General features: G+C 50.3%; 1 protein-coding gene across 1 annotated transcript; it reads left to right on the forward strand.

Annotated features, from left to right (window-relative positions):
• Nucleotides 1–3,280: 3,280 nt before the first annotated feature.
• LOC149430632 (beta-2-glycoprotein 1-like) lies at nucleotides 3,281–19,522 on the forward strand. The gene is given in 9 exon segments (XM_089666176.1): nucleotides 3,281–3,421; nucleotides 9,187–9,363; nucleotides 10,473–10,569; nucleotides 12,345–12,421; nucleotides 13,684–13,872; nucleotides 15,299–15,478; nucleotides 15,675–15,716; nucleotides 15,719–15,871; nucleotides 19,237–19,522. Coding segments are annotated over 9 exon segments (1,053 nt in total). The 5' UTR covers nucleotides 3,281–3,357; the 3' UTR covers nucleotides 19,311–19,522.
• The last annotated feature ends 822 nt before the right edge of the window (nucleotides 19,523–20,344 follow it).

Here is a 20,344-nt window from a genome sequence, read left to right on the forward strand (position 1 = left end):
GGGGACAGAGGCAGTGCCGGCAGGGGACCACCAAAGAGGAGGTAAGTACCCGCTGTGTGCGAGATCGTTGGTGTATAACATCTTTTTGTATGTTATCATAATAAATGCCTTTAATATCATATTAAGGAATCCCATTGAATGGAATCGGCTTCTAACCAGGGGCGGACTGGGGCCCGCGGTCAGTAGGGTGAGATACCCTTGGAACCTTTCATAGGCTTTTTTGGGTGTGGTTTGAGTGTGAGCGAGGACACAGGGGCCCCATGATCCCCTACTGCCTGGGGGCCCCATGAGCTGTCAGTCCGCCCCTGCTTCCAACACACCAAAATGTCCCAGAAGTCAGACAAGCCGCAACATTTGTAATGTAATGCACTTCTATGCACTATATGGTGTGGAGCCCTGCCACGCATGTGCATTACCCGAGTACATTGGGGAGTCATTGGAAATCATAGGTGCAGGAACACGTGATACACATGGCCATGCATTGCAGCAATGTGTGTGTTCCTCATACTCATTGACATACATACATACAATAGAAAATAGAAAACATTTTCCAGATATAAAAACTTTGTCAGCCAATGAAGGAAGAGATTGAGATGAGATGCGGACAGACGGGACATAGTCATAGCAGAGGATACGTCATCGATATACCTAACACCATCTACATGGTGAGCGAAGAACTACAACTCCCAGTATGGCCTTCCAGCAACGACATCATTGACAGGACATGGTGCCGAGCGATATTTAATTCCACAGACAATCATCCTCTCCTGCGCTCTGAGTCGTCCACAGAAAGAGCCCGATGATTTATTTAATGTATTTACTGTTTCTAAAAAAGGTGGCCGGCCCCTGGGGGGGTCCCAGCGGGAGTCTCAGAAAAGGCCACTTCCATTGAGGCCAGAGATCTGCATTGTCCGCTCTGCCGCCTTTTATTTCTGGGCGTTTATGAACAAGGCCTCCATTGTGTGCCCCGGCGCAGCGTGCATCTCCACCGCCAACCGGATAAATTGGTATTTTACAGACGGAAAACAAATCACACGAGCCTCTGACTCATCCCCGGATAACGATCTCCTTCTTCTATCCGACGTTCGTCCTATCGCTCTATAAACAACAAACAGGCCAGCGCCACATCTTTGTAACTTTGTCAGGATGAAGCCATATTAGGGAGTGTGGGGGGGGGGAGACATGGGGGCCACTGGGGCCCTAAAACTAAAATCCTACAGAAGAATTAACTTCTTAGTGTCATTTCATTCATGAAAATAATCCTGCCATGGCCATCCTTCAGTTACTTCCTGTTATGGGGGGGATGGGGGTGACAACGCCCTGGCCCTGTCTTCCAACTGCACCCCTGCATTGTTACCCTGTCCCAAATTACACAGACCTGGACCTCTGTTGTCACCAACAGGATACCTCCTCCTTCCAGACCCCAGTCCCTGGATCCCCCCTCCTTCCAGCCCCCACTCCCTAGATTCCCCCTCCTTCCAGCCCATAGTCCCTGGATTCCCCCTGATTCCAGCCCCCAGTCCCTGGATTCCCCCTCCTTCCAGACCCCAGTCCCTGGATTCCCTCTCCTTCCAGCCCCCACTCCCTAGATTCCCCCTCCTTCCAGCCCATAGTCCCTGGATTCCCCCTGATTCCAGCCCCCAGTCCCTGGATTCCCCCTCCTTCCAGACCCCAGTCCCTGGATTCCCTCTCCTTCCAGACCCCAGTCCCTGGATTCCCTCTCCTTCCAGACCCCGGGGACTGGATTCCCACTCCTTCCAGCCCCCAGTCCCTGGATTCCCACTCCTTCCAGCCCCCAGTCCCTGGATTCCCTCTCCTTCCAGCCCCCAGTCCATGGATTCCCCCTTCTTCCAGCCCCCACTCCCTGGATTCCCCCTCCTTCCAGCCCATAGTCCCTGGATTCCCCTTCCTTCCAGCCCATAGTCCCTGGATTCCCCCTTCTTCCAGCCCCCAGTCCCTGGATTCCCCCTTCTTCCAGCCCCAGTCCCTGGATTCCCCTTCTTCCAGACCCCAGTCCCTGGATTCCCCTCCTTCCAGCCCATAATCCCTGGATTCCCCCTTCTTCCAGCCCCCAGTCATTGGATTCCTCCTTCTTCCAGCTCCCAGTCCATGGACTCTCCCTCCTTCCAACCCCCAGTCCCTGGATCCCCCCTCCTTCCAGCCCCCACTCCCTGGATTCCCCCTCCTTCCAGCCCATAGTCCCTGGATTCCCCCTCCTTCCAGCCCATAGTCCCTGGATTCCCCCTCCTTCCAGCCCCCAGTCCCTGGATTCCCCCTCCTTCCAGCCCATAGTCCTTGGATTCCCCCTCCTTCCAGCCCCCAGTCATTGGATTCCTTCTTCCAGCCCCCAGTCCATGGACTCCCCCTCCTTCCAGCCCCCAGTCCCTGGATCCCCCCTCCTTCCAGCCCCCACTCCCTGGATTCCCCCTCCTTCCAGCCCATAGTCCCTGGATTCCCCCTGATTCCAGCCCCCAGTCCCTGGATTCCCCCTCCTTCCAGCCCCCAGTCCCTGGATTCCCTCTCCTCCCAGACCCCAGTCCCTGGATTCCCTCTCCTCCCAGACCCCAGTCCCTGGATTCCCTCTCCTTCCAGACCCCAGTCCCTGGATTCCCTCTCCTTCCAGACCCCGGGGACTGGATTCCCACTCCTTCCAGCCCCCAGCCCCCAGTCCCTGGATTCCCCCTCCTTCTAGCCCCCAGTCCCTGGATTCCCTCTCCTTCCAGCCCATAGTCCCTGGATTCCCCCTCCTTCCAGTCCCCAATCCCGCAGCCCCTCCATTTCCAGCCCCCAGTGCCTGAAACACATCTCTTCCAATCTCTCAGGACTCCATGCAAACCTGTCCTTCGGATTCTTATTTCCATCAGAAGAGAGAACCCATTGGAGGACTCAATCCCCCCCCCATGTATGCCATGGCAGCCGCTATCTTGGGATCTGAGCCCTCCCATCCCCCCATACTCCTCCCATGTACAGGGGGCACACAGTGGAGTGGAAGGGGCACAGCGATAAGGCCATGATGAGAGTTGTAGTCCGCCCTGACAATGTGATTCTGATCCGTGGAAAGTTCTGGAACTCTTACAAGTCCGGGAACTTTTCTCTTTGGAAGAATTTTCTATCTTCATCGGATTCCTGGAGCCATAAAAGGGGAACTCCGGGGATATTAGGGGGTTTGATGTGTCCCCCGGGGGCCCCTCACTGAGTCTGGGCAGTTTTGTAGTCAATGCCAAGAGGATTTAATAATTAAACATTTGATTAAACAGTAACTGCGGGGTCATTCGGAGTCGCCCCGCCGGGAATTCTGGTTAATGTTCACAGCGAATCCTCTACCAGCGAAGATCGTCCCGGAGACTGCCGGACAAAATGCTGCGACTGACCGCGCTGATCGCTGGGCTGTGTCTGCTACATTGTGCTACGCCGGGAAAAGGTACGGCCTTCCCAGAATGCTTTGTCATTGGCCTTCCTGAGGATTAGAGGGGGATGGGACAATGAGGCTGGGAGATCCTCATTCATCATTTCCTGATTTTTGTCCACAGCGAAGAAAGGACGTCGCTTTATAAATGGGAGACCGCCAAAATCCATACCACAGCCAATAGCAAGCCTCCAATAATGACAAACCATCCAATAGCGAGCCTCCAATAATGACAAACCATCCAATAGAGAGCCTCCAATAATGACAAACCATCCAATAGAGAGCCTCCAATAATGACAAACCATCCAATAGAGAGCCTCCAATAATGACAAACCATCCAATAGAGAGCCTCCAATAATGACAAACCATCCAATAGAGAGCCTCCAATAATGACAAACCATCCAATAGAGAGCCTCCAATAATGACAAACCATCCAATAGAGAGCCTCCAATAATGACAAACCATCCAATAGAGAGCCTCCAATAATGACAAACCATCCAATAGCGAGCCTCCAATAATGACAAACCATCCAATAGAGAGCCTCCAATAATGACAAACCATCCAATAGAGAGCCTCCAATAATGACAAACCATCCAATAGCGAGCCTCCAATAATGACAAACCATCCAATAGCGAGCCTCCAATAATGACAAACCATCCAATAGAGAGCCTCCAATAATGACAAACCATCCAATAGAGAGCCTCCAATAATGACAAACCATCCAATAGAGAGCCTCCAATAATGACAAACCATCCAATAGAGAGCCTCCAATAATGACAAACCATCCAATAGAGAGCCTCCAATAATGACAAACCATCCAATAGCGAGCCTCCAATAATGACAAACCATCCAATAGCGAGCCTCCAATAATGACAAACCATCCAATAGAGAGCCTCCAATAATGACAAACCATCCAATAGCGAGCCTCCAATAATGACAAACCATCCAATAGAGAGCCTCCAATAATGACAAACCATCCAATAGCGAGCCTCCAATAATGACAAACCATCCAATAGAGAGCCTCCAATAATGACAAACCATCCAATAGCGAGCCTCCAATAATGACAAACCATCCAATAGAGAGCCTCCAATAATGACAAACCATCCAATAGAGAGCCTCCAATAATGACAAACCATCCAATAGAGAGCCTCCAATAATGACAAACCATCCAATAGCGAGCCTCCAATAATGACAAACCATCCAATAGAGAGCCTCCAATAATGACAAACCATCCAATAGAGAGCCTCCAATAATGACAAACCATCCAATAGCGAGCCTCCAATAATGACAAACCATCCAATAGAGAGCCTCCAATAATGACAAACCATCCAATAGAGAGCCTCCAATAATGACAAACCATCCAATAGAGAGCCTCCAATAATGACAAATCATCCAGCATGCTCGGCGCCATCTCTCTCTGTATACAGTAGTCTTGAGCAAATCATTTATTTGGAATCTGTTACAAAGTTTCTTACCCGGAGATCCTGCCACTAGCATCACTTTCTGTTGCAGGGTGACAACGCTAAGCGAATGCCACAATTCTCAGCAGCGTTGTCACCCTTCCATGTGCAGAGCTCTCCTTTAGTTGGTGGTTAGACTGCCTATCAGAATGAAGGAGTGCACATGGCAGGGTGACAACACTACTGACCATTGTGAGGATGTGGCTTAGTGTTGTCACCCTGATAGAAGGATAGGAGTGACAGTGGCTTCATCTCTCTGATGGACGGTGATATTAGAGGAAAGGTTTTCCGGTGCCCACCAGAGCTCTGCCATTATGGCTCTGAATGTCTGTCGGTGATGTGAGCTGTGACGGATATCTGGGACGATGGATCACAGAGGATAGAGATGAGGGTTCTATGATCTCCATCCTCCCTACCAGAAAACTCTGGACAAACAACAGCAGAGCGGAGAGTGATCCTGTCCCGGGGTCAGATTGTGAAACATGGCAGAGTCAAAGTCTGTCAGCTCTCTGCTGGAATGTGGAGGTTACATATCGGCCATTTGTGTGAGGGGGATGGGGTGGGGCTATAGAGCAGGTTCCAACCCAGAACTCTCAGTGTTCAGTTTCGGGTGGAGTGGCCGAGGGTGTCAGTTCTTGGTGGGTCTTCATCTGTTGGAGAGATGCACCATAGGGGATTCCTATAAAAGAAACTCTAGTAGACTGGGACAATACTGGTTCTGCCCCCTAGGGGATTATTTTGGTGCATATGTGGGGGTGGAGACAACAAAATGCTGGTACTGCCCCCTAGGAGATTTCTTGTGTGTACGGTATATGTGGGGGTGGAGACAACACAATGCAAGTACTGTGCTCAAGGGAATCCTTTTGGTGTATATGGGGGGGTGGGGACAACACAATGCTGGTACTGCCCTCGAGGGGATTCCTTTGGTGTATATGGTGGGGTGGGGACAACACAATGCTGGTACTGCCCTCGAGGGGATTCCTTTGGTGTATATGGTGGGGTGGGGACAACACAATGCTGGTACTTCCCTCGAGGGGATTCCTTTGGTGTATATGGGGGGGTAGAGACAACACAATGCTGGTACTGCCATCAAGGGGATTCCTTTGGTGTATATGCAGGGGTGGGGACAACACAATGCTGGTACTGCCCTCGAGGGGATTCCTTTGGTGTATATGGTGGGGTGGGGACAACACAATGCTGGTACTTCCCTCGAGGGGATTCCTTTGGTGTATATGGTGGGGTGGGGACAACATAATGCTGGTACTGCCCTTGAGGGGATTCCTTTGGTGTATATGGGGGGGTGGGGACAACACAATGCTGGTACTGCCCTCGAGGGGAGTCCTTTGGTGTATATGGTGGGGTGGAGACAACACAATGCTGGTACTTCCCTCGAGGGGATTCCTTTGGTGTATATGGTGGGGTGGGGACAACACAATGCTGGTACTTCCCTCGAGGGGATTCCTTTGGTGTATATGGTGGGGTGGAGACAACACAATGCTGGTACTTCCCTCGAGGAGATTCCTTTGATGTATATCTGAGGGTGGGGACAACACAATGCTGGTACTGCCCTCGAGGGGAATCCTTTGGTGTATATGGTGGGGTGGAGACAACACAATTCTGGTACTTCCCTCGAGGGGAATCCTTTGGTGTATATGGTGGGGTGGAGACAACACAATGCTGGTACTTCCTTCGAGGGGATTCCTTTGATGTATATGGTGGGGTGGAGACAACACAATGCTGGTACTTCCCTCGAGGGGAATCCTTTGGTGTATATGGTGGGGTGGAGACAACACAATGCTGGTACTTCCTTCGAGGGGATTCCTTTGATGTATATGGTGGGGTGGAGACAACACAATGCTGGTACTTCCCTCGAGGGGAATCCTTTGGTGTATATGGTGGGGTGGAGACAACACAATGCTGGTACTTCCCTCGAGGGGATTCCTTTGGTGTTAATGCAGGGGTGGGGACAGCACAATACTGGTACTTCCCTCGAGGGGATTCCTTTGGTGTATATGCAGGGGTGGGGACAACACAATGCTGGTACTTCCCTCGAGGGGATTCCTTTGGTGTATATGGGGGGGGGACAACACAATGCTGGTACTTCCCTTGAGGGGATTCCTTTGGTGTATATGGGGTGGGGACAACACAATGCTGGTACTTCCCTCGAGGGGATTCCTTTGGTGTATATGGGGGGGGGGGACAACACAATGCTGGTACTGCCCTCGAGGGGATTCCTTTGGTGTATATGCAGGGGTGGGGACAACACAATGCTGGTACTGCCCTCGAGGGGATTCCTTTGGTGTATATGCAGGGGTGGGGACAACACAATGCTGGTACTGCCTTCGAGGGGATTCCTTTGGTGTATATGGTGGGGTGGGGACAGCACAATGCTGGTACTGCCCTCGAAGGGATTCCTTTGGTGTATATGGTGGGGTGGGGACAACACAATGCTGGTACTTCCCTCGAGGGGAGTCCTTTGGTGTATATGCAGGGGTGGGGACAACACAATGCTGGTACTTCCCTCGAGGGGATTCCTTTGGTGTATATGCAGGGGTGGGGACAACACAATGCTGGTACTTCCCTCGAGGGGATTCCTTTGGTGTATATGGTGGGGTGGAGACAACACAATGCTGGTACTGCCCTCGAAGGGATTCCTTTGGTGTATATGGTGGGGTGGGGACAACACAATGCCGGTACTGCCCTTGAGGGGATTCCTTTGGTGTATATGCAGGGGTGGGGACAACACAATGCCGGTACTGCCCTTGAGGGGATTCCTTTGGTGTATATGCAGGGGTGGGGACAACACAATGCTGGTACTTCCCTCGAGGGGATTCCTTTGGTGTATATGCAGGGGTGGGGACAACACAATGCTGGTACTTCCCTCGAGGGGATTCCTTTGGTGTATATGGTGGGGTGGAGACAACACAATGCTGGTACTTCCCTCGAGGGGATTCCTTTGGTGTATATGGTGGGGTGGAGACAACACAATGCTGGTACTGCCCTCGAGAGGAATCCTGTTGACAGGAAACACCACAGTGCTGGTACTGCCCCCTAGTGGTTTCCCATATGAAGCTATGCACATTGTCCTCCAGAGAGGGGGTGTCAGCCCAGAGCAGACCCCCCGGCTCTCTCCAATCAGGGAGGAGATAAAGGCCTACAAAGGGATCCAACCAAACAGGTCGCAGTAAATTTTTCAGTCCAGTTAATTTTCTCACAGATATCGATGAGGACGCAGATATCAGAGGACTGAGATCTGATCCTGGTGGCCATGGCTGGTCCCCCCTCCCCTGGTGTCTGCCCCCTCCCCTGCTGTGGAGTCGGTGGGTCCCCCGGGACTCAGGCATTGCTGGGCGGGCTGTGTTGCATGCTGCAGTTTTGAGGAAATCTTCACACTGTAATGTATCTGAGTCCCCCCCCTGAGGAGCTCGTATATGACCATGCATCAATTAGGGGTGGATGCTTTGTGTACTCAGCGCCCCCCCCGGCCTGGAATTTGCATTGCACCCCTCTGGAATGATTGGTAGGGAGTTCAGAGTAATTGGGGTCCCCGGGGACAGAGGGCCCCTCCGCTCCAACAACAGTCCCAGGACTGTGCTGATACAAATCAGAGAACGATGACAGCGAGCTGAGCCAGGGAAACCATTTCCACATTTCCTGCAATCTTCCCACACAAAGCACAATCCATATAAAACGACACAAAACCCGTATTTATGATGTCATGCTGGATCTCCTCCCATAAATCATCGCCATCAGCGGACCTGTCTGTGCGACTACATCCCGGAAATGTCCCAATACACAGAACACCATCACATCCACCTCATCAATACAAACCCATCCTTCATCTCCACTCAGTGACTGTGCCTAGGCTGAGATGATGTCATCAGTCTGCTGCAGGCAGGAGGAGGCATTTCCTCAGTCTCCCCTCCTCCAGTGATCAGACTGTACATTGTAACTTTGTAGAAGGAGGAGGCATTTCCTCAGTCTCCCTTCCCCCAGTGATCAGACTGTACATTGTAACTTTGTAGAAGGAGGAGGAGGCATTTCCCCGGTCTCCCCTCCCCCAGTGATCAGACTGTACATTGTAACTTTGTAGGAGGAGGAGGCATTTCCTCGGTCTCCCCTCCCCCAGTGATCAGACTGTACATTGTAACTTTGTAGAAGGAGGAGGGGACATTTCCTGGGTCTCCCCTCCCTATGAATGTGTCATACCAGTCCAGGAGGTAGATGGTAGGAATCTTTGGTCTGGTTGAAGTCTCTGGTATACATGAAATGCTGGGATGTCAGCTTTGGGTGGAGTGATCATCTCCCATTGATTTCAGTGTGCTCCAGGCCCCGGGAGATCCAGTCTACGGTGTTCAGACCAGGGAAGGTGGTGTATGAGCCCCGGGATGTGGTGACCTATTCCTGTATTCTGGGCTACGAGAGAGAATCTGGGAACGACAAAGCCGTGTGCTTAGCCCTCGGGAGCTGGGAGCACTCCACCCTGAAGTGTAAACGTGAGTACCAACGTCCACACCCTGCACCACCTACAGGAGGGCCCCGAGATTAGAATGTATATGTAATCGGACTCTTCCCCTTCATTTACATACAGGGTATAGGATCTGTCCCCTCCTCCTTATTTACATAAAACACACTGAACTCCAACTCCTCCCCCTCATTTGCATACAGCTTATATCTATAACCATTACCCTATTTACATACAATGCACACAGCCTGTCCCCTCCCTCTTATTAACATACAATGCACACAGCCTGTCCCCTCCCTCTTATTAACATACAATGCACACAGCCTGTCCCCTCCCTCTTATTAACATACAATGCACACAGCCTGTCCCCTCCCTCTTATTACCATACAATGCACACAGCCTGTCCCCTCCCTCTTATTACCATACAATGCACACAGCCTGTCCCCTCCCTCTTATTACCATACAATGCACACAGCCTGTCCCCTCCCTCTTATTAACATACAATGCACACAGCCTGTCCCCTCCCCCTTATTTACATACAATGCACACAGCCTGTCCCCTCCCTCTTATTACCATACAATGCACACAGCCTGTCCCCTCCCTCTTATTAACATACAATGCACACAGCCTGTCCCCTCCCCCTTATTACCATACAATGCACACAGCCTGTCCCCTCCCTCTTATTACCATACAATGCACACAGCCTGTCCCCTCCCTCTTATTACCATACAATGCACACAGCCTGTCCCCTCCCTCTTATTAACATACAATGCACACAGCCTGTCCCCTCCCCCTTATTTACATACAATGCACACAGCCTGTCCCCTCCCCCTTATTTACATACAATGCACACAGCCTGTCCCCTCCCCCTTATTTACATACAATGCACACAGCCTGTCCCCTCCCCCTTATTTACATACAATGCACACAGCCTGTCCCCTCCCCCTTATTTACATACAATGCACACAGCCTGTCCCCTCCCCCTTATTTACATACAATGCACACAGCCTGTCCCCTCCCCCTTATATACATATGACTAATTATCTGTCTCCACCCCTCTTATTTGCATACATCACAAGTAGCCAATCTGATCTGTATGATTGAATCTCCCGCCTGATCTCCCTATTTCTATGTTGGCAGCCAAGCAGTGCCCCAGACCCGGCCCTCTGGACAACGGACAGGCCCACTACAAGGAGCTGACCTATGAGAGTGCAATATGGTTCTCCTGTAATAAAGGGTGAGTGACATCACAGGGGCGGATCTTCATAGGTAGGTGACATCACAGGGGTGGATCTTCATGTGTGTGATGTATTAATCTTTACTTACCTTCTCTACGGTCCAGTGCTGTCCCTGGATTTCAATATTACCCAGCGCTGTGCCCAACTAGCTCATTGGACTGTCACTGTCCCCGACTACCTTGTGGTCCATCACTGATCCCAACTACCTCCTTGGTCTATCAGTGTCCACGACTACCTCCTTTGTCTATCAGTGTCCCCGACTACCTTGTGGTCCATCACTGATCCCAACTACCTCCTTGGTCTATCAGTGTCCACGACTACCTCCTTTGTCCATCAGTGTCCCTGACTACCTCCTTGGTCCATCAGTGTCCCCGACTACCTCCTTGGTCCATCAGTGTCCCCGACTACCTCCTTGGTCCATCAGTGTCCCCAACTACCTCCTTGGTCCATCAGTGTCCCCGACTACCTCCTTGGTCCATCCCTGTACCCGACTACCTCCTTGGTCCATCCCTGTACCCGACTACCTCCTTGGTCCATCCCTGTCCCCGACTACCTCCTTGGTCCATCCCTGTACTCGACTACCTCCTTGGTCCATCCCTGTCCCCGACTACCTCCTTGGTCCATCCCTGTCCCTGACTACCTCCTTGGTCCATCCCTGTACCCAACTACCTCCTTGGTCCATCCCTGTCCCCAACTACCTCCTTGGTCCATCCCTGTCCCCGACTACCTCCTTGGTCCATCCCTGTACCCAACTACCTCCTTGGTCCATCCCTGTCCCCAACTACCTCCTTGGTCCATCAGTGTCCCCAACTACCTCCTTGGTCCATCAGTGTCCCCGACTACCTCCTTGGTCCATCAGTGTCCCTGACTACCTCTTTGGTCCATCAGTGTCCACGACTACCTCCTTGGTCCATCAGTGTCCCCAACTACCTCCTTGGTCCATCAGTGTCCCCGACTACCTCCTTGGTCCATCAGTGTCCCTGACTACCTCTTTGGTCCATCAGTGTCCACGACTACCTCCTTGGTCCATCAGTGTCCCCGACTACCTCCTTGGTCCATCCCTGTCCCCAACTATCTCCTTGGTCTATCCCTGTCCCCAACTACCTCTATGGTCCATCATTGTCCCCAACTATCTCCTTGGTATTTTTTGTTTGGGTATTTATTATTACTATTATTATTATTACTATTATTATTATTACTATTAATATTAATAATAATAATAATAATAATTTCTTTATTTATTTTAGGGTTAGGGGTTAATTTCTTTTTTTTTTTTCTTTCTTTCTTTATGATTTATTAATCATGATTTTTTATTTATATGTGTTTTATTTTACATTTATTTATTCATATACTATTACTATTTTTATTTTACATTTCATTTGAGCAGAAAATCGTACAAAACGCGTGCAGAAATGAGCCAATCGTGCGTTTCTATTCTTTTCTAAAAAGTGCACCTCTGCCCAAATTGAGCTTTTATGATGACTGAAGGTGGCGCCATCAGGATTGGGAGACGCTGTGAATGATTGGAGCTGGGAAATGCCAATCTCTTCCTCTGAGTACTCCCCGGCCGCTGCAGGATCAGCTCTCAGGCCTTCTGCCATCAGAGGGAGGGACTTGTGGTTTCATAGGTAACATTGTAGCTAGAAGCTGGATGGGTTAGGATCATGCTGAATGGAATAGCAGCCCAGACACAGGACACCTCCCATTCCAGGGCGACACCTCAAACTGATATATTGCTCCTAATTGGCTGCACTTTCTGTGTCTCCACCCCCAGGTACGTGTTGCGAGGAGGCAATGAGAGCGAGTGTCTGGAAAGTGGGAAGTGGAGCCGGAACATGCCGGTCTGTGAAGGTAAACGAGAGAACAAACACAAGACATCCAATTATGTTCTCCAGCAAATGCTGCAACTGTGCGAAAATACAGACAGTGCACTCATGTGTATGCAGATCACGCAGGGCTTTCCCAGGGCCTCGGAGTGTGACTGCAGCCCCTTACAGATCTTTCAGAGCTTTTGTGACCACCCCCCTCCTGTCCATATGTGGGGCTTCCTCCAGATTGCAGTGAACCATTTCTCCTTGGGGGGACCAAAGGTGGACATCCTCAAACTGCCTGAGGTGCGATAAATCCTACTGACTGCAGACGGGCGCTAATGGGTGGAGTCGGGAATTCCTGGTAGAACCACAGGGTTGGGAGGATGTTCTACAACAAGGACGTCTGCTGCACACAAATATTGGCAGGATAAAACCAAGTCCCTGGGCAGACAGGCTGTTCTTCTTGAGGCCTTTGCCTCACTAATATGTCTCTGAAGAGTAAGGGGGTCACATTGTGGCCACTAGGTGGAGCTGACCATCATAGGTATTTACTTCCTTTGACCAACAGCACCCTCTAGTGGCCATATTGCAGTATTATCCCGATTTCTATGAATGGGTGCATTTCAAACCGGAGAGAAAATAGGCTGAGAACATTCGTTTTGGTCTGCACCATAGACGTGTGCACAGCCTATGGCATTAGGGCGTGCACCCTAAAGCTCGAACACACGTGTGCATGTGTGTGTGTGTACAGATATTTGGCCCCAGCACATTGATCTCTCTGCCGGCACAGTGAAAGAGAAACGAGTAAACATTTCTATTATGGCAGGCCCAGTAAGAGGGAGATGTTTCCCATCTTCCCGCCGGCACACGGAGTGGTAATGCTAATGTGCACGGGGTGATTGGGGTGTGCCGGGGCCAGGGGCGGACTGACCATTTGGAAACACAGGCACTGCCCAAGGGCCTGGGGTCAGTAGGGGGCCCCATGAGATATCCCTGGTACCTTTTTCATAGGCTTTTTTGAGTTTGGGCAAGGACACAGGGGCCCCATGATCCCCTATTGCCCAGGGGCCCCATGAGTTGTCAGCCCGCCCCTGGCCGGGGCGCATCCGGAACACCCAGTGCACACACCTTCTGTATTCACACGAATGGTGGGGTGACTAGGAAGAGCCTCCATGATCGAGGGGCAATCACTACATCCATGTAGCTCTGTGACTCACATACTTTGTGAATGTTTTCTTTTCTTAGAAGGGATACATTGTATACAGTGTGAATCATTCTGGGAATACTTTCCTTCTCCACCAGCGGTGACCTGTCCTCATCCTCCGCTACCGAAATATGCTGAGATGGAGCGCTACACGCCGCGGGAAAAGAACATCTCCGTATACCAGGACGTGGTGACGTACCGCTGTCTGCAGAGCCTCGTCCTCATTGGAAACGAGAATGTCACCTGTACTGAGAACGGAACCTGGAGCGTCGCCCCCCAGTGTCGGGGTGAGAAGCACAGCTATTGCGGGTGAACAGTCCTGGAGGGGGGGAGGAAGAAAAATATATTTGAAATGCTACAATTTTGGCCATATTCAATATCTTTCAAAAAAAAATATATATATATACACTGTATGTTGCTATACGTTTTTATTACAAATATATATGAAAAATATTTTTAACCTCTTGCCGTCCGCCTGCTGTTTATAAACGGCAGGGCGGTGGCAGTCCAGGGTCGGGTTGCCGTTCCATAAACGGCACCCGCCTTTTCTAGCTGTGCGCGATCCCTGGGAGCGCGCACCACCGCGATCCGGTGCCCGCTGTGTCCTCCGGACACAGTGAAACACCGATCGTCGGACGGGACCTCTGTACGAGGTCCCGATCATGTGATCACTGATTGGCGAATCAGTGATCACATGCAAAGTAGTAAGCAAGATGTCACTTCTGACATCATTGCTTACTATGTGTGAAATCTGTGAATGATCACAGAGGTCACATGGTACAAGGCTATTCACAACAGTACCATGTGACAAGCTGTGACCAATCACAGGTCACTCAGTAGTTCTCAATGGCTACAGGAATGCAGACAGAGAGAAAGAGAAATGATTGCTTTTACATCCTATATGGGTGTAAAAGCAATCAGTGTAAAAAAAAAAAAAAAAAAAAAAAAATCTTCATCACTCTCCACAAGTAGTACAGTGTCACCATGGTGACACTGTACTGCTAGGGTGACAGTATGTAAAAAAAAAAAATAAAAAAATAATATAAAAAAAATAAAATAAAATGTAAAAAAAAATGTTTAAAAATTATAATTTTTGGTTATAAACTAATTTGGATTTTTTTTTTTTTACTAAAAAAATAACGGAATAAATTTTGGCTAAGATTTATGATGAAATATTATTTATTTGCAAAATTTTATTTAAAAAAACACTTTTTTTCAAAATTTTTGAACTTTTTCATTTACATAGTAAAAAAAATAAAAATCCCAGCGGTGAATAAATACCACTAAAATAAAGCTTTATCTGTCTCAAAAAAATGGTAAAAAATTCATTTGGGTGCAGTATTGCCTGACCGCGCAATTGTCATTCAAAGTGTGATAGCGCTGAAAGCTGAAAATTGCCCTGGACAGGAAGGGGGTAAAAGTGTCCGGACAGGAAGTGGTTAAAGATACATTTCAGATATACTGTACGTCTTTGAAAATACAAATCTACATTTTTGGAATGAATTTACAAATATATGTTAAAAGACTTTTTTATATGTTAAAAAAAATCTGAAGAATATATTTAAAAATATTTATATTTTTAAAAATATTTTTCATATATTTTGTAATATATAAGAAATGCATTTCAATATATATATATATATATGTCATTAGCACAGCAAATGTGGGATAAACAGACCCTGAATCTCTTGTTCCTCTGTGACTCTCCTGCAGACGTGAAGTGTAATCGTCCGACTGAGATATCGAACGGCTACATGAGTTTTGCTCTCTATCGGAAATACAATTATAGAGAATTTGTGAGTTATGGCTGTAACCCCCCCTACGCCTTGGACGGCCCCCGCATATCCTCCTGTGACAAGGACGGAGAATGGACCCAGAAGCCGGCCTGCAGGGGTAAGATCTCCTTCCAGGAAATGTATCTGATAGGTGCAGGGAGAGGGTGGGGCCACAGTCAGGATCTGCTTGTAACTTCAGCTGACTGTATCCCCTGGACCCCCTGACATGTTCAGTTTGTATTGTCGGGGGTTGGGATGGGGGTACCTGGGGGGACTCTGGGGAGTACTCAGTAATGCTTTCTCTAAATGTCCAGCTCCGTGTCATGTGACCACGGCCAAGGCCACCGTTCTCCATAATGCAGAAGGACGCGGGTGGACGAGATCGCAGGTCAGCAGATTCACCACGGCGACGTCCTGACCTATTTCTGCAAGAACAAGGAGCAAAAGTGCGCCTATACGGCACAGAGCCAATGCCGGGACGGCAACTTCACCGTACCCGCCTGCTACAAGAGTGAGTAATTCAAGGAATGAGAGGAGGAGGAGAGGAGAGAACATGGGAGAGGAAGAAGGAAGCAGAGGTTAGGGGAGGAAAGCGAGGAGAGGACACAGGAGAGGAAGAGGAGAGAACATGGGAGAGGAAGAAGGAAGCAGAGGTTAGGGGAGGAAAGCGAGGAGAGGACACAGGAGAGGAAGAGGAGAGAACATGGGAGAGGAAGAAGGAAGCAGAGGTTAGGGGAGGAAAGCGAGGAGAGGACACAGGAGAGGAAGAGGAGAGAACATGGGAGAGGAAGAAGGAAGCAGAGGTTAGGGGAGGAAAGCGAGGAGAGGACACAGGAGAGGAAGAGGAGAGAACATGGGAGAGGAAGAAGGAAGCAGAGGTTAGGGGAGGAAAGCGAGGAGAGGACACAGGAGAGGAGAGGAGAGAACATGGAGAGGAAGAAGGAAGCAGAGGTTAGGGGATGAAAGCGAGGAGAGGACACAGGAGAGGAAGAGGAGAGAACATGGGAGAGGAAGAAGGAAGCAGAGGTTAGGGGAGGAAAGCGAGGAGAGGACACAGGAGAGGAAGAGGAGAGAACATGGGAGAGGAAGAAGGAAGCAGAGGTTAGGGGAGGAAAGCGAGGAGAGGACACAGGAGAGGAAGAGGAGAGAACATGGGAGAGGAAGAAGGAAGCAGAGGTTAGGGGAGGAAAGCGAGGAGAGGACACAGGAGAGGAAGAGGAGAGAACATGGGAGAGGAAGAAGGAAGCAGAGGTTAGGGGAGGAAAGCGAGGAGAGGACACAGGAGAGGAGAGGAGAGAACATGGGAGAGGAAGAAGGAAGCAGAGGTTAGGGGATGAAAGCGAGGAGAGGACACAGGAGAGGAAGAGGAGAGAACATGGGAGAGGAAGAAGGAAGCAGAGGTTAGAGGAGGAAAGCGAGGAGAGGACACAGGAGAGGAAGAGGAGAGAACATGGGAGAGGAAGAAGGAAGCAGAGGTTAGGGGAGGAAAGCGAGGAGAGGACACAGGAGAGGAAGAGGAGAGAACATGGGAGAGGAAGAAGAAAGCAGAGGTTAGGGGAGGAAAGCGAGGAGAGGACACAGGAGAGGAGAGAACATGGGAGAGGAAGAAGGAAGCAGAGGTTAGGGGATGAAAGCGAGGAGAGGACACAGGAGAGGAAGAGGAGAGAACATGGGAGAGGAAGAAGGAAGCAGAGGTTAGAGGAGGAAAGCGAGGAGAGGACACAGGAGAGGAAGAGGAGAGAACATGGGAGAGGAAGAAGGAAGCAGAGGTTAGGGGAGGAAAAGCGAGGAGAGGACACAGGAGAGGAAGAGGAGAGAACATGGGAGAGGAAGAAGGAAGCAGAGGTTAGGGGAGGAAAGCGAGGAGAGGACACAGGAGAGGAAGAGGAGAGAACATGGGAGAGGAAGAAGGAAGCAGAGGTTAGGGGAGGAAAGCGAGGAGAGGACACAGGAGAGGAAGAGGAGAGAACATGGGAGAGGAAGAAGGAAGCAGAGGTTAGGGAGGAAAGCGAGGAGAGGACACAGGAGAGGAAGAGGAGAGAACATGGGAGAGGAAGAAGGAAGCAGAGGTTAGGGGAGGAAAGCGAGGAGAGGACACAGGAGAGGAGAGGAAGAACATGGGAGAGGAAGAAGGAAGCAGAGGTTAGGGGAGGAAAGCGAGGAGAGGACACAGGAGAGGAAGAGGAGAGAACATGGGAGAGGAAGAAGGAAGCAGAGGTTAGGGGAGGAAAGCGAGGAGAGGACACAGGAGAGGAAGAGGAGAGAACATGGGAGAGGAAGAAGGAAGCAGAGGTTAGGGGAGGAAAGCGAGGAGAGGACACAGGAGAGGAAGAGGAGAGAACATGGGAGAGGAAGAAGGAAGCAGAGGTTAGGGGAGGAAAGCGAGGAGAGGACACAGGAGAGGAAGAGGAGAGAAAATGGGAGAGGAAGAAGGAAGCAGAGGTTAGGGGAGGAAAGCGAGGAAAGGACACAGGAGAGGAAGAGGAGAGAACATGGGAGAGGAAGAAGGAAGCAGAGGTTAGGGAGGAAAGCGAGGAGAGGACACAGAGAGGAAGAGGAGAGGACATGGAGAGGAAGAAGGAAGCAGAGGTTAGGGGATGAAAGCGAGGAGAGGACACAGGAGAGGAAGAGGAGAGAACATGGGAGAGGAAGAAGGAAGCAGAGGTTAGGGGAGGAAAGCGAGGAGAGGACACAGGAGAGGAAGAGGAGAGAACATGGGAGAGGAAGAAGGAAGCAGAGGTTAGGGGAGGAAAGCGAGGAGAGGACACAGAGAGGAAGAGGAGAGAACATGGGAGAGGAAGAAGGAAGCAGAGGTTAGGGGAGGAAAGCGAGGAGAGGACACAGGAGAGGAAGAGCAGAGAACATGGGAGAGGAAGAAGGAAGTAAATGCTAGGGTATGAGAGCGAGGAGAGGACACAGGAGAGGAAGAAGGAAGTAGAGGCTAGGGGAGGAAAGTGAGGAAAGGACACAGGAGAGGAAGAGGAGAGGAGAGAACATGGGAGAGGAAGAAGGGAAGTAACGGCTAGGGGATGAAAGTGAGGAGCGGACACAGGTGAGGAAGAGGGGAGGAGAGGAGAAGGAGAACATGGGAGAGGAAGAAAGACGTAGAGGCTAGGGGAGGAAAGTGAGGAGAGGAAGAAAGAAGTAGAGGCTAGGGGAGGAAAGTGAGGAGAGGAAGAAAGAAGTAGAGGCTAGGGGAGGAAAGTGAGGAGAGGAAGAAAGAAGTAGAGGCTAGGGGAGGAAAGTGAGGAGAGGAAGAAAGAAGTAGAGGCTAGGGAGGAAAGCGAGGAGAGGACACAGGAGAGGAAGAGGGGAGAAGAGGAGAGAAAGAAGGTAGAAGAGGCCAGTAGAGGACATGAGAGAGGAAGAGGGGAGGATAGGTCAGGGGAAGAAAGGAGTGTAGAGGACAGAAGAGGAGGATAGAGATGCCAGGAAAGGAAAAGAAAAGAAGAGGCCAGGATATAAAAGGAGAGCAGAGTATATGGGTTGGAAGAGGGGAAAAAAAATGGGAGAAGAGGCCAGGGTAGGAGAGGAGAAAGGGAGTGTGGGTGAGAGAAGAGGCTTTGGGACATGTAGCAGCAAGAGGCCATGTCTCCAGTCTTGTGGCCTGGCCGTGTCTCTAGCCCCTCCATCACTCCCGGTCTCCATTATTGTGCCCACAGGTAGCGATGGTTTCCATGCACATGGTGGAGATGGGCTCGGAGTCGGCCCATAAATAATGAATGAACACAATTAGAGCTGACGTCCGATTGTGTCAGATTGCTGCTAATGGGCCATTACGAGTGAGCGCAGTCCTGAACGCGCCGCTTCTCCTCCGCCATGAAATGAATGGACTTCGGTACTTCTCTCTGAGATGGTTTTTTTCCTTTCTTCCAGAACCGGGAACCTTTTCTCTGTTTTCCAGCGATCCGTCTAAGATGACCCCCTGCGCTCAGGAAGCCGAGCAGTAATTACATTTCACCATTGCTGGGAATGGATCACAAAAGCCGCTCAGAAAACTTTCAGTGAAATGCATTTCATTTAATTGTCGGCTAAATTGCTGGATGGAGCTTCAGAGTGCGGCGGTTCGGTTGTTTTCCACAGCGGCTGCCAATCACGTCGCCTCGCAGGGCTTCAGCTTTATGTGTTTGTGTACAAAAAATAAACGTTTGCTTCCCCAGCGCTCCCAGGGGTCTCGTCTCTCCAACGCCGCTCAAGGATCATCCCTTAAAGGAGGGTCCCCACTTCCAACGCACAAAGTGTATGAAATCTACACCGGGGGGAGGGGCACGAAACATTGGGGGGTACGAAACATTGGGGGGTACAAAACATTGGGGGGCTCCACCATGGCAGCCATTCTACTACAGAGGGAGGGACCCCTTATATGAACTGTCAGTGGGAGAAGGACCCCTTATATGACCGGTCAGTGGGAGAAGGACCCCTTATATGAATGGTCAGTGGGAGAAGGACCCCTTATATGAACGGTCAGTGGAGAAGGACCCCTTATATGACCGGTCAGTGGGAGAAGGACCCCTTATATAAACGGTCAGTGGGAGAAGGACCCCTTATATGAATGGTCAGTGGGAGAAGGACCCTTATATGAATGGTCAGTGGGAAAAGGACCCCTTATATGAATGGTCAGTGGGAGAAGGACCCCTTATATGAATGGTCAGTGGGAGAAGGACCCCTTATATGAACGGTCAGTGGGAGAAGGACCCCTTATATGAATGGTCAGTGGGAGAAGGACCCCTTATATGAATGGTCAGTGGAGAAGGACCCCTTATATGAACGGTCAGTGGGAGAAGGACCCCTTATATGAATGGTCAGTGGGAGAAGGACCCCTTATATGAATGGTCAGTGGGAGAAGGACCCCTTATATGAACGGTCAGTGGGAGAAGGACCTTTATATGAACGGTCAGTGGGAGAAGGACCCCTTATATGAATGGTCAGTGGGAGAAGACCCCTTATATGAATGGTCAGTGGGAGAAGGACCCCTTATATGAAT

This window comes from Staurois parvus, unplaced genomic scaffold (assembly GCF_062004578.1).
Source record: "Staurois parvus isolate SC_StPar_1 unplaced genomic scaffold, SC_StPar_1.0 ptg002572l, whole genome shotgun sequence".
In the NCBI taxonomy this organism is placed as follows: Eukaryota; Metazoa; Chordata; class Amphibia; order Anura; family Ranidae; genus Staurois; species Staurois parvus.